This window comes from Rhea pennata, chromosome 17 (genome assembly GCF_028389875.1).
Source record: "Rhea pennata isolate bPtePen1 chromosome 17, bPtePen1.pri, whole genome shotgun sequence".
NCBI classification, from domain to species: Eukaryota; Metazoa; Chordata; class Aves; order Rheiformes; family Rheidae; genus Rhea; species Rhea pennata.
In genome coordinates this window covers 10,041,479-10,056,768 of record NC_084679.1, presented here as the reverse complement: position 1 = coordinate 10,056,768, position 15,290 = coordinate 10,041,479, and the positions used below count along the sequence as shown (strand labels likewise).

The 15,290-nt window shown below is 35.2% G+C and overlaps 1 protein-coding gene across 1 annotated transcript in view; it reads left to right on the top strand.

Annotated features, from left to right (window-relative positions):
- The window catches only part of MAPK1 (mitogen-activated protein kinase 1), a 38,554-nt gene that overhangs the window by 2,317 nt on the left and 20,947 nt on the right, over positions 1 to 15,290 (top strand). The window contains exon 2 of the mRNA XM_062590512.1: positions 14,736 to 14,918. Coding sequence (XP_062446496.1) covers positions 14,736 to 14,918 — 183 coding nt within the window. The remainder of the gene's footprint in view (positions 1 to 14,735; positions 14,919 to 15,290) is intronic.

Sequence of the window (15,290 nt, the reverse complement as noted above, 5' to 3'; positions counted from 1 at the left end):
CCATTTAAATCTGTACGCTTTAATGAAGGCAAAACAAAGCAAGCTTTGGTGTTTTTGTTTTGTAGACCCCCAGCTAATGCATACAACTTCAGAGGTTTTAGTTACTCTGACATGAGGCTTGTGATATGAAAATCAAGTAACTTAACTCTTGAAACCCTTCACTCTTGTCTATATTTTTCTTCACCTCTATTTCTGTATTTTTGAATTTGGGAGTAGAAAACAAAATACATTCTTTTTAATTGTGTCACTGAATAAAAGGGCAAATGAAGTGTTCTTAGAATAGCGTTGTTACAGCCAGTCTTCCATTTGGACTTGGCCGCAGAGAGAATAGAATGTTTGAGAAATATTGATTAGAACATAAAACAATAGCACAAGAAATAGAGGAAAATATTGGATTATACTGTACATGAACATTCTCTCATCTGAATTTTGAAAGCCCTTAAAGGCATTTAACAATTTTCTCTGTTACAGTCACTTTTAACTTAAGTTATATTACTCAAAATCTATTTATCTGAGCAGAATGTTTACTGCTATGTTGTGGCTGCACTTTCTCAGATTCATATGAGAGAGGCATACTCTCAAGGAAACCACAATAATAATGTCCTCCAGGAATGTCCTCTGCCAAAAATGTTCATTTGATATAAGCTTGCATCTTAGAGCTTTTGTTGCTGAGGGGTGTTGGTGGTGGTGAAATAACTAATAAGTGGATATTTATGTCAATATCCTATTCTAACCTATTTCTTGCTTTCATTCCTTTTGCATGTGAAAGTGACCACAGCGCAAATCAAATTTTATTTAAGATCTTCAACAGTTTCTAGGACTGCAAGATATTCTAGCAGCTTTGAGCCGTTATTGAATTATACAGTCATGTTTGTTACTCTGAATTATTTTATCCAAGTACATGCAAATACTGTGTCTATTTCTCATTTTCTTTCTCTTTTGCTTAAGGGTTGTTTTGAGGAATTTTTGTGTGAAGTTCTTTATGTAATGATATTCTCTATTTTTCAGTGATATAAGGGACTATTAACTTGAGAGTCACTTAGAACTGACTTTCAGACTAAATCTGAAAGTTTCGCAACTAACTTGCAGATGCAAGGTTTTGAGATTTTCTCTTTTCAAGTCTGTTTCTCCTCTTCTTCCTGCCCCTCCACCTTTGGCAGTGCTGTTTATAACCTATTAACAGACTGTACTCTAAATGCACACAAACACTGGTGAAAATATGACTGTGTTGAGACTTACATTTTTGATATGAATTGTCCTTGATCTATTCAGTCAGTGGTAATTTGACAAGGATTATCATTTGACAGTTTAGAAAAAACATATTTTTGAAAGGAAAAAAATAATGTGAATATGATAAGGCTGTTCTGTCATGTCTTCCATTTTTTGGTAGCCCTTTATCATCACACATATGCACATGTGAGGTATCACTGCTGCAAATATTGCAAGTAAATAATAAAGATGAATGCATTTGGAAGAAGACAGTCTTGAAGCTCAAATCCTGTATTTCTTGGCTTCAATTATACTATGCTGTTAGACAGACATCTTTGAGTTGATGATGTTCTGTAGAAGAGTTATGTTTAAAAATTAAGCTAGTCAGTAGGTGAACGTTAATGCCATATTGCAAAGGAATAATTAAAACATTTGGCAGTAGTTTTTTCAAAGTTCTGTTCTTTTCTGATCTCTCATAGAAGTTCCTTTTAGAGGAGTGAACATTTTATATGAAAATTGAGAATTATATTTGCAAAGAGACTAAAAAGGCAAAGATTAGTGAGAGATTGCCCTGTAAGATACAGGCACTTATATTAAAAGATGAAAATAGCACTGATTGAGTTAATGACTGCATGATGTGTTCTCTTAAGACTGCCTGAAGTTAGACAAAAAGGTAGTATGGAGACTAGTTGTGTCTGTTTATAAGGGTCAAATTGGTGATTCGGTGATCTGGAGACTGTTTGCTTGGTGGTAAAGAACAGAAGCAACTTGTAACTCTTTCTGTTAAGTATTCCACTGATCTGGAGTGAATGTTCTGTGATAGAGCAAGTTTAGAGATACCTGTGCTTGCTTATATGTGCTTTTATGGAGCACAGGTTGGATATGGGTGTTGATACCTTTTAATTAACGTGTTCTAGTGTGTATATTATGGAAAATGGGGAGCTGACACAAGTTACCCAACTGTAATGCATTCTAGCTAGTGCAAAGATCAGAGCAGAAAGTTAAGGAATGTAATTGGTAGCTGGTTATCAGCGTCTCTCAGGGTAAGAGAGACACAGTGTAAGCTCTTCCCTTCAATTAAGTCACTCAGATTTCTAGCATTTCCTTAACCTGATGTGGAGAGGAAAAAAAGGAGCAATTAGAGCTGCTCTTCATCTATTCCCAGTGATGCAACAGGTGGTCAGCAAGCTGTTAAGCCAGCATTGGGGAAGGGGCAGCAGCTACTTCTCTCTGTGCATATTAGGGCTGTCTTTAAGATTTATGGGAGATGAGCCATAGCATCTTTTCGTGTCTGCCCAAAGTAATGGGATACTAGCTTAAGAGTTGAAGAGTGCAGCTTAGGGACACTTGCATTTCATAAATAAATATGCATTTTCTTAACATAGTATGGTCCAGCCCACAGAAACAGATAAAGATAACTTGAGGGTTTTTTTAGCATGATTTATTATGGAAATATGGCTTACGTGTTCACATTATCCATATGTGGTTGTGTTAGTCTGTCTCCTGTACCCCTACATATGGCTCTTGAACCTACTGCCTGCCTTCAGTCAAATTTGACAGATGGTAGAGGTCTTAAATATGCAAAATTCCTGCAAGTTTCTTTAAAAAAGGTATTTTGGTAGAGCGCAGAGAACCTTTGAACTTGTCCACTAAGGAAGAGACTATATCAAGAGGTCAAATGTGAGAAGTCAGAGACTTCCCCAAGGAAACATTATAGATGCCCCAGTTTCAGGGGATGAGTTTATTGATACCCTCAAGGGGAACAGAAATGTGTATTTGTGGGAAATCAGGCTTTTTTAGTTCAGTGAGCTACTTGTTTATGAGTGGGGAGATACAGCCTGTAGGAAGAGAGTTAACACTTACCAACTGAACATGTGTACAGTTCAGCTTCAGTTGAAAACTAGCACTTCACCAATGTCATAATTTTTTTAATATGTTGATTCTTTGTCGTAACTTTCAACTGTGCTCTAAAAAGAGAATTCACCGATCAATTTATTAAATACTGCACAGCAAGGTGTCATTAAAAATATTTCTCATAGAATAATGTAGGCTGGAAGGGATATCTTGAGGTTATGTAGTCCAGCCTGCTGCTCAAAGTGTGGCTGACCTCAGAATTAGATCACACTGCTCAGGGTCTTATTCATGCAAGTTTTTTGAAAATCTTCAGGGATGAAGATTCCAGTTTCTCTGGGCAACGTGTTCTAGTGTTTAACCACCTGCATGGTGAAATTTTTATCTATATATTCATTCCAATTTCCTTAGGGGGTGATGGTTGTTGTTGTATGTCATGCTCCAGCCCCTGTCTATCTTAATGGTTCTCTGCTGGACTTGCTCCAGTACTGAGAGAGAACAAAACTGGGCACAGTATTCCAGATGTGGCCTCACAGAAGTAATCTCTTTCCTTGACTTGTTAGCTACATATTTACTAATGCAGCCCAATATGTGATAAGCCTTCATTGCTGCAAGCACACGCTGCTAATGAACAGAGTTGGATGTTGTTCTGTTTGCTTAAAGCATACTTTTATTTCCATAAAGCTAAGTATTTTAGAAATTTTGCAAATGACATTGAAGAAAAGCATATTTTATTAACTGTTTTTAATGATATTTAAATTAACAGTTTTGATTTGCACATGAAAAGTATGGTTGTGCAAGTGTATTTTAGAGCTAATTTTACTGTGTGTAATGCAAAGTTAATATTAAATGTGAAATAGTATATATCATATATGATATACTATATTATACGATATATTTTATATATAATAGCTTTGACCAAATAGATTAATTAGATCCAAGTAATGGTTTCTCTAGTTAATTCAGATGGAGTTATTTGATTAGAAATTGGTGGATACTCTGGCAAAATGAGATTTCTCATTCTCCATCACTGTGCAGTAGGTTGGTTTCTGATTCAAAGAGAGCATTCCTCTCTCCACCCCTTTCCATTCTGTTTCTAGTCACTGGGTAAGTCTGCTAATGTAGAAGGAGTTTCTTACCCAGAACTGTCTGCACTCTGACTGCTGTGGTGGGACATTTTTAGTGTCCTGTTGGCTATCTACATGCTGGTTGAAAGAAAGACTTGTAAAATGGTTGCTGTGTTTCTCATTAGGACTGATTGCCTTTCAGTGGCATAGTTTATCTAAAATCATAAAATGTAATTCTATTAAGGGAAAATAAAATATTTTCTTGGAAGTTCTTCTTCTGTATTTTAACAGAATTTTCATAAAATGGTGAAATACTCTGTGGTGATTAGAATGCAAATGAGAGTTTCTGTTGCATGGTAAAAAGTAATTCATCTATGTTGTGAGTATGTTTTAAGTACCAGCATCTTGTAATTAGACTTATAGTTTATCATATATAATTACTTCATTTTACAGTTTTCCTTAAAATTAGCAGCTGTCACTGCAGTACCTTGTTTTTTGTTGGATATTAAGGTAATTTGCTCCATGAGATATTGCTGATATGTCCTAAATTAAATCTGAAGTGGTTAGAGCACTTAAAATCATTGCTCCCCAAACTGCTTCAGTTGATCAGCCTGGAATTTGCCCAATTTTACTGAGATCTGCTGTTTTACAGGGTTTAGTGTTGGCATGTCTTTTCTTTTAAACATGCAAAAAACGCCCTATAAACTGTGACACTGAAGGGAAATGGTGAGATTCACAATGCTACTGATTATTTATTTATTTGGCTGAATGAACACTAACAATTAATTTGCTTTCTGTGGTGCTTTGTGATACTTCTTATGTTGGACTCATGTTTCTGAAGGTTTAGGGAACCCCTCTGCTTCTGAGTATGCATGAGTGATTTTTGGATGTTTTGGGGTTTTATGGATTTTTTTGTTTGTCTGTTTATTTGTTTGATGTTCCATCCTTTCAGAGTTAAACATCAAACTATTTTTTTCTAAAGATGTAAATCATGTGGAATCAAAGAATGAAATAAGCTAATTCCTGAAAACTAAAGTAATTGTGTGGCTCTTATATTTTTTCACATTTTGTAAAACTGCTTTTAGGAAAAGTGCTTGGGATAGAAGAAAAAATTAGAACTTTATTAGACAAAAGAGTAAATCTGATTGGCAGTTTTGGTTATACTGTTGTCATTTACAGCTCCTTTGGAAGCACTTTCTCACCCTTCTGAGGGAAAGGAGGAGGTACTTCCTGTAATCGTGTAACCTGCTTTGCTGCTGCTACTTTTTTTTTCCGAGGACCTGGAGTGATATTGGTTACATAACTGACCTGTCTTCACTTTTCTTGGTTGCTTCTTGTTGCATCTCTGAGAAGTCGTAAGCACAGAATGAGGAAGCCAGCACTTTATTGGCTCATGTTTGGAGGTTTAGTTTTCAGGACAATCAGGGCTAGAAACTTAAGCCGTGGTTTTCATGATTGACTTATGCTGATCTAAGCCTGTGCTGCTTCTAAAGGGGTAGCCTTTCCTTCCCTGCCTCAGGTCATGTAATTCCTTCCTCCTTTCTTGTGCTGCTGCTAGTGCTTACACAGCTGCAGAGTTAAGTGTTGGAAAACTGTTTTAGCTGAAAAATTGTGAATTTACTAGAAATCAGTTGATGTGACTGACTCAAAACCATGTGAATGTTAGTGCTGACAAAAGAAGGGAATAGGAATACGTAGCTAGAGGACTTATTTACTGTTTGTATTTTCAAGCTTTGTTGCCTTTGAACTGTTTCAGTTTGGGCACAGATAAAGCCCCTACTACAACTACAAAAAAAAAAAAAAAAAAAAAAAAAAAAAAAATAGGCAGAAATGCTCTTCCTTTTAATTCACCGAGCCTTTAGGTTGTCTTAGGTATTGCCAAACTCTCTCAGTTTTACTCAGGAGTTTATTCTCCCAGAAGTTGTCTTAAGCTTGTACTGAGAGAAGAAAGGTATTGAAACTTAGTATAGCAATGTGTTCTTTCAGAATAGGGATCTTATTTGAGATAGCCAAAAAGCCTTTAAACATAGAAGTGAAGTTTGCTTAAGCATTAAATTTTGCATGGATGGTATTAAAGGAAGTAATTGGCATCAGAGGAAGTAATTGGCACCAGTAGACCTCCAAATTGGGGGAGGGGAGAAAGACAAGTGGGAAGGCAAAAAAGTAGACAAAACAGTAAGATGTAGGAGACTGTTTGACAAGCCTGTTTTCTGGAGCCTGAGCTGAAGTGGCATAAAACAGAGCAGACAAACAGGGTGATTTGGAGTCATAGTGGTAAACAGCTAAAGGTATAGAAAGAAAAATACATATAAAAAGGCATAGGAAATTGGGAAAACTGATAGGTTTCCTGGAATAACTAAGGTTGATCAGAATACAATGAAGTTATGACTTCTTTAACCAAACTTCATACAGAATATCAGGTGAAATAGCTGATATCTTTATAATACTAATGTTAAGGCATAGTTCTAGAATCAGCTCTCTTCATATTTTGTCTTAATAGGTGCTGACAAAACAACTTATCATTTGGTCTACCATATCCAAAGTTACAAATTGACTAAGCTTTTGGTGGTTCTAATTCATTTAACAGACTCAAACTCCATTTGCCTTGGCTAGATATTTCTGTTCAAAGTAGTAGGAATGATATAAAGAGTTAAACTGTGAAATCATGTGTATATTAAATAGTTCAAAATTATAATGCTTTGGAAGGTCCCATCAGATTTTACTTTTCTAATTCTGAAAAAGAAGATTATGTCTTTGAAACCTACAAGAATTATTTGAATAGACTAATAAAAACAAATCTCTTATAGGTAATTACTAAAGGGCCTTAAGAATTCATGGTGTGAAGGGCAATAAATTGTGGTAGATCAGAAACTCCCAAAGAGTAAAACCACTTAAGAATAATTATTCACTTTTGTCATGGTGTGAAAGACTGGCATAATTGTGCTGGAAACCACTAATGTTAGGACTGATATTAAACAATATGGGGGAAATGGCAAAAAGTACATAGTAAAGGTGAGGCTAATGCAGTTATAGTCCAAATTTGAGAGAACTGAGGCAATCTTCAGAGGTCTGACAAAGTAATGTTAATGGTCATCGTAATGATCAACCAGTCAGCACTGATTATTTAGGCACCTTGCTATGCGCTTGGGATAAACTTAGAGGACACTGTTTTAGAAATAAGATGTCACTCCCCCCTCATTTCTGGAAAAAAAATCATGCTCAAGTCATCTTCCATTAAAAACAAAACCGTGGCAGGACTTGATGATTTGGGGGTGAACTACAGATAAAAAGAGACTAAGGATATGGATAAATTCAGGATGAGTGTGTAAAGTATGACAGTTGCTTTACAAAGGGATCATGATACAAGATCTAGAAACAGCTGTTCTTATTTTTTTAGTCAAAAGCAATTATCTATCCAGTGATACTAGAATCCTGGCAAATCAAAAATCAATAAAAGAAAATAAATGTTCAAATACTGTGCAGTTAGGAAATTTCAGGCAGGACTAGGTTAATCCTACTGCAAAATAGATCATATCTACTTTCTAGTTATTTTAACGTTCTCTGTTGCTCAGCCTGCCTTTGCTGCCATTTTTCGTAGCGTGAAATGAAAAAAAAAAATGCAGAGAAGTTGTCAGTACCTGACAACTGTTCAGTACCTACAAATAGCTCCCTCCCTCCCTCCCCCTAACCCCAACAAAAAGAAGAGTTTAATCTGTGGTCATCCTGTAATTTATAACTTCAGGTAGTATTTTGATACTTTGTATACAAATGGTGGAGAATTCAGCAATCGGATAACTGTTTGAATAGCTGCTCTATATTTCTCCTGTCTCACTTTCACTTTTGAAAACTTTATTGTGTATTTCATGGCTCTGTGATGGATGAGAGAAGGTCCAATTCTCACTTTTTTTTTTTTTTTTTTTTTTTTGAAATACAGTGTATACTGCTAGTGTCTGAATTTTCTCTGAAGTATCTCGGTTTTGAATTTAAGTGTTTTAGCTTTTTCTTTCATTATAAGCTTGCTAATACTTACATATGTTTCATATGACTGAGAAGGTAACATATACTGCTGGCTTTTAATAATCAATGGAGACAGTCTGTAGCATACTAATAGATAATTCAAAAGTGTGAATTACAACATATTTGACTCTTGTCCCACTGAGTGGCATGCAAAAGTATCCCGTGGTTGTGTCCATAAAGTTATAATGTTTGAGGCTTGAAAAACAACCAGAGTCTTAAGGCTGAGGGATTTTCTTTCCCAAGAATCTAATATTTGAGTAGCTCTCTCTTTTCATAGATTTAAATTTTCTATGTGATAGAAATTAAAATGTATAAATATAAACCTTTAATAAAGAAAGAGGTAGAAATGTCTTAAGGTGCTCTTCTTTCTGTAGTTTGTCATGCATGATGCAGTAGAAAAGAATATTCCTCATCTCTCTCACTTCCTCCCAACCTTATAAAAGGAGAAGGATAGTGACTCTCACAAATTAAAAATCAATTATTAATTGTCACTATTTGTTTTTTATTTTACTGTTCCTTTAAACATTTAATATATATCATCTTCACTATTTCTTGTGACAGAATGGATGAGAACCCTTAAGTTGTCAGGATGCAATGTACAGAAATGACAAACTAGATTAATCCTGGATTTATCACTGAATACCACTGAATTTTTCTTCTGATGCAAAAGGATTGTATTTCCTGAATTTGTAACTGAGAAGCCTAGGAAATGTTCAGTTATTAAGTGCTTTTAGAGAAAGCTAATAAATCAAAAAGAAAACTTTTAGGCAAGAAGTAGATTGCCTTTTTATGTACTGAGGCCCATTAAAACAAGGCAAGTACACCTTAAATCTGAGTATCTGTTTTTCCTTCAAAGAGAAGATGCTGATTTTGTAAGGTAATAGTAATAAAATTCTAATGAATAGCATGTTTGTTTACCTTCAAAAAATCATACGTAAAAGTGGAAGGAACAAAGTAACAAAGACTTCTAATAACCTTAGATGTTTACAGTTGGGGACAAAAAGTATATTCAGTATTATAAAATTGACACCTTTTACTGAATGTCCTCAAATTTGAAACTCTTTGGCTCTTTTTGTCCTTTTTCCAATCGTTGCTCTTTGGAAAACAAAACAAAAACAAAAAAACTCAGAATAATCCACTGTAGCTGCCTGTATTTTGATCATCTGGAGTCAGAAATAATTATTCTGAAGAAGCTGAAGGGGTTGATTTTTGATTTTATATATATTTTTTAAAAAAAGAAATCACACCCCATAATCACCTTCTCCCACCCTGAGAAGTTGTGGCAATTAATGGAACAGTCCGTTATGATACTGCTAGGCAACTATGTAGTAATAATGTGTTATTTTTCTTACAGCAGTCTTAAAAATAAGTTTAAGCTATTTGCATTGTAACTTGATAAATGTCAGTATGTTGGGGAAATGTCTGTGATTGAGCTAAATGTAGACTCAGTAAAAAGAGTAAGCATCTTTATAGGTTGTCTTGTTTGCTTGGAATTGTTTTTCCCTTCCCCATCCTGGTTGTAAGCAGTAAGGGATTTTTATCTCTGGATATGCCCTTGGAATCTTGTTACCACAGCAACACAAAGCCACTGATAAAAGATCATTTTGAAACTTCAAATCAATCTCTCTTTTTTTTTTTTTTTTTTTTTTTTTTTGGAGTTGTAATTAGGATGTTTGCTGGTAGCATTGTGCATTTTTATGTATATGTACACATATACTAACAGCGGCCTGTAAAACAGCTACAAGGTGAATAATCCCAGAGGTGCTGGAAGAAAAACCCATGATGGGGTGAGCCTTCAGGCAGCATGGTTGAGGAGTGTAATGAGGATGGAGGGTGCTGACAGAGTAGGCAGTTGTTTTTCAATGGTTCTATGAAGAAACAGCCCTCTGTGAGATGTAACTGCTGCCAGAAGCTGGCTGCTTTCCTCACGGCAGCTGCAGCATGCTCTCACTTGTTCCAGTTCTGCTCCAAAATGAAACACATGAAGAATAGAAATGGATGGAAGAACATGTAGCAGCCACTGTGGGTAGAAGGAGCTAAGTTTTGGCATTAGTCCCATTCTGTCTAGTGAAAAGCTTTTCTTCCATGAGAGAAGGAACTAGTGGGAGATGGGATATGTAACAGATTCAGCTCAGTAATTGGTATGTGTTTTTTTCTTTAAGCTCCTCAGATATTGCAGTGTGTGTTTTGGTTATTGAACTTGGAAGCAGCCCCACCCTAGATGTTTCAAACAGGAAGTCAGTATCAGAGTAGTAAAAGGATAAGACACTGGCTTTAAAAACCATATGACACAACTTCTTAGATTATAAATGCTCATGTATTTATTTATTTTGTACAGTGTGCAAAATGTTTTATTTATTCAAAACTTTGTTATACGCTTACAAGATGCTTAATATTAGGAATGATAAAACTGCACTGTTAGGGCTTGTATTGGTTTTTATGAAGAGCCTTAAGAGTGTCTAGATAATAGTGCTATAGCAAGTTGTCACAGGATAGTAAGTACAGCTTGAAATAGGAATAATGTTGTGTATATTAGAGTTGGGTAGTTGCAAAATCTGTATTTAAAATTATCACATTACAGATAAATAGACCTCACAGCTGAATGGTTGCACCAGCTTGTGAAGCTGTACACCATTCGAGTGAAAAGAAGTCCTGCTTTTTGAGTGATTAAAATATTAGTAACTAGCTTCACCATAATGTGAGTAACACAGAAAACATTAAAAGGGAAAGTTCTATATGTAGTGATTGGTGTAAGTGATTAATAACTATAAACAAGAAGTTATAAATTAGCACTCTGAAGGTTGTTGGTCTGAGTCCTTGTGGTCAATATATGAAGTGTTATAGCTACTTTACAGATCTTTTATCTTCTTGGGAAGAAGTCTTGATAATAGAAGATCCTTTTCTTCAGGAGGTAGTCCCAGTTAAGTGATTCAGAGAAAATATAAACAGTTGTGAGATCTATGTAGAAGCTGAATAGACAACTAGGTTGGCTTTGCCCACTGGGACAGCACTTCTAGAATGTACATCATCTGAATTTAGGACATGCTTGGTGGTAGATAGGATAGATCTGTGGAGCTATTCCTCATTGAACTGTAGGGGGAGCCTAGATGATTATCAGTCATAAAATTAGGTCTCTAATTCTAGCTAAGGTTAAGCAAGATGAATTCTATGTTAAGAGATAAGTAATTTTTCTATTAACTGCAGTGAGTTAATCTGTTAGTTTGAATTTGCGTTTTTTTTTAATAGTTGCCGTGTTTCATAGACTAACACCATCAATGGTAAACGTGCATAAGCAGCATGTTTGTCTTCAGTAGTGTTCTGGAGAGTAGTAGGTAAACTTGTGTTGATGGTAGACCTGATGTTGATGGTAGAAGTTGGACAAAGATTGTGAGGAATAGGAACAGGTTTCAGGAAATGACTAAGTCTTTGACCTATGAAGAACCCAATTGTGTTAGTTTCCTACATCATGGAATAAATACTGCTATGTGTGGTATGTGAATGAGAGAGAACATACGGCTCTCTTAATTTCTGGTGAAATTCAATCTAATGTGTAGTTTTAAGGACATGGATCATGTTTTCTGCTTAAATAATAGCAAATAAATTAAAACCATTAGTGGATTAAACTAATATTCTCTCCCCCCTACCCCCCGATGTATTTTAATATCAGCATCTTCATGATCTTGAAGGCGTTCGGGTTACATATCTTATTAAAAGGGCACTGGTTCTTAAAGCGTCACAGTTTACTCAAGGCCATGTTTGTTTTAAGGGCTGTGACATTCAGAGTGTACAATGTTTTGAACTTGATAATAAAGATTCTCCTTGTACCTATATTGTTCATGTTATTTAAAATATGCATAAGCAAATGTATGTAACTACTTGTATGATTAGCTTCTTGTTCGTAGGAATTTGGGTAATGTTTCAGACATTTATGTTACAAAAAAGCCCATTTTTGAAAAACTGGAATGATGGGAATAAATCCAGTGTCTCTTTAATGTTTCAACTAAATTCTATTTTGTTTTTGCTCTTATGAGCTCAGTCTTCACAACAGTAGCATAAATGCATACTTAGGTACATTAATGTGGTGAGATCTTCAGATAGGAAGAGAAAAAAGACTGTATGCAAAATGTACACTGGAGAGGAAATTGATTACATCTTTACTGCAAATACTTTTTCCACACTGAATCATATATTGCATAGTAGAACCATCTGAAAACAAAAATACCCTTCTTTTTTGAGAATAGCCTAAGCTTTTTTCTAACCAAATTCTTCAAGAACTATAATTTCAGTGGAGCTACAAGAGAGAAAATCATAGCATATTTGATTGATTCACGTTCATTGAATCTGTGTGAAGAAAGATGCATATTTTTCATCAATAACCAACTTTTGCTTGAGAAACAAGCTTCAGTGTAATCTCAAAACCAGAGTTTTATCAAATATTGTAAGTGATTTGGAGCTTTCATTTAAACAGCATCAATTACTAAATATTGGGCATGTTGCTTTTTTCTATGCTGCATAGTTGCTGCTGTCCAGTACTTTGAAAGGAAGTAAGATTCTGCATTGTAGGAGAAAAAATATGCTTCAGTCAATACAAAAAGGTAGTAGGAGGCTTGTGTAAAATGATAAAATGAACTATAAGATTCTTTTATTTCTTTTCTCAAACACAAGCTTTTCTTCAGAATTATTTCTATTTTTTTCTTCTGTTTGTGGCTTACCTTACTGGTATATTGTAAGCAACTCGGGTGATTAACTGATTAACTAAGAAAATTACTAAAGGTGAAGTGCTCTTGAATGTTACGCCAAGTTCCGCTTACGGCATTTGGCTATTACCTGTTTTGAGATTTGTGAACTGTTTGTGTTATCTATAAATATGTAATAGCAGCAGTTGTCATTAACACTTCCATAGCATATGGAATTTCAAAACACCTTATGGAGCCATTGAGTTCAGTGTTTCTAGAGGCAAATCAAATTTGCAGCCTGTCTGTGCTTATTGACTGGAGTTATGGATGAAGACAGGCCAAAATGATTCTATGCAAGAATCATGCAGAAGGATGTAGGTACATATACAGGAACTATCTGAGTATCTCAGTGGCACCAGAGGTTCTCTGTCATTTTTAATAGTGAAAGTGAAAAATATTATATTTCTCTATACAGTGGTAATCTTAATTTCTAAAGAACACATTGCTGCACCACAGATCTGCTTTGTATTAGAAGAATCTGAAGTGTCTGGACAGCTGAATTCTTTTTAGGTCTTCTTTTTCTAATCAGACTTTCAGATTTCGTTCTGCTTCACCTGATAACCAGCTACCTGGACATCTCAGCAAGAGTGTTGTCCCTGAAGAAGGTTTCAGAGAATGCTCTGTGGCTTGATTATGGAAAATTTGTGGAATGTAAAGTCTGTCTGGCTAATACATTTATTTTTTAAATGAAATAGTTGAGACTAGCAAAAATATATGCTTGACTATTTTTTAATTTTGAAACAAATCAGTAGAGAGTAAAAAGAAATTCTAGGTGGACCAGAGAAGCTTTTATGTATAGTAAAAAAATAAGATTATATGTATATTTTTACACACACACACACACACACACACACACACACACAGAGAGAGAGAGAGAGAGAGAGAGAGAGAGAGTGTTCCACTCAATTACCATATGCTTGTAATACGGAGACAAAAGATTGTAATGATATGCTTTGTTGTTTGCATGAACAGGACCACATAAAACATCCTAAAATTTGTTAGTCAGTAATAAGTCTTGAATCTAAATTCTAAAATATCATAAATGTTTTTATGAGTCTTACCAATTGTAATATTCTTAATAAACAGTGAGCATTTTGAACTGAAGCTGCTTTACCTGACATAGCTAGGAATACCTTTCTGAGCTTCTGAAAGCAGAGTACTCTATCTGTAGCAGCCAGTGTGTTTATTAATACATATCAAAATCAACATGCTCCTTGCTTTGACTTCACACAAGTAGTCTAATTTTTCTTTTCTGGAACTCAGTTGTCTTTGGAGTTGAGCATAGAATGGTGTTTTCACAAGCTCTCCTCCTCTTTGTTCTCCAATGTCTAATCTTCACTGGAGATGCAGAAAATGTAGCCTAGTGGAGGAGTCAAAGATTGTGGCAGTTGGAATTACTTGCAGAATGTAGACTTGGGTGTGGATTCACTACTTGAAAAATAACTTCTGAAGAGTTTTTTACTCTCCAAAGTGAGTGGGTTAACCCAAGGTGAACTTTTTATCTTAAATTTCTTTCTTAATGATTACAGTTTATAGGAAAAGATCGAAACTTGTTTTTTCCACAGGTTGATGAAGAAGATTAATACTGTTTTCTTTGTTCAGATACTGAAAACTCAGCAGACTTTGAGTCAGTTGGAAAAGATGAGGGCTTGTAGATACCCAAATAAGTTGGTGATACTGCATAAATATTTGATCTATTTATCAAACTAAAAAAATACGTACCGCTGTAGCCACTCTTCATAAAACGTAAAACAAATGTGCTGCCCCTAGAGTCAGTTGAATTCACATTCTTGCTTTCCGAAGTGAATGAATTTAATGTTCCTTATAAACTATAATATTATTAATTCTCTTCCAGTTCTGCCTATGATAACGTCAACAAAGTTCGAGTTGCTATAAAAAAAATCAGTCCTTTTGAGCATCAGACATATTGCCAGAGAACTCTGAGAGAGATTAAGATTCTGCTGCGCTTCAGACATGAGAATATTATTGGAATAAATGATATTATCAGAGCTCCGACTATTGAACAAATGAAAGATGTGTATCCTTTTGAAGTTTAAGTTGTTCTTCATAATTGATGATGGATGCCTTCTCCTTCCCTGTTCTGCACATTTCCCCCTTTCCAGTCTCTTCCTTACTAAATTTTAATCAAAGTTTATCTCCTATTGTTGTGAACTGAAAGGGAAGTTTAAAGAGTCCCTGATTTGATACCTAGATGAACACAGGTTTTGTTTGTTCATTTTCAAGTAAAGAAGTACATGTTCATTTCTGTTTTCCAGGGCAAAGGACTCAGCATTGAAGAGCTGGACTTAGTTTAGTTACTTAATCCTAGAACTACATTCATTCTCAATAGAGCCATTGTTAGTACTATCTGATTGCTTTGAGGGGAAGATAAAAATGGCCCAACTCTAGT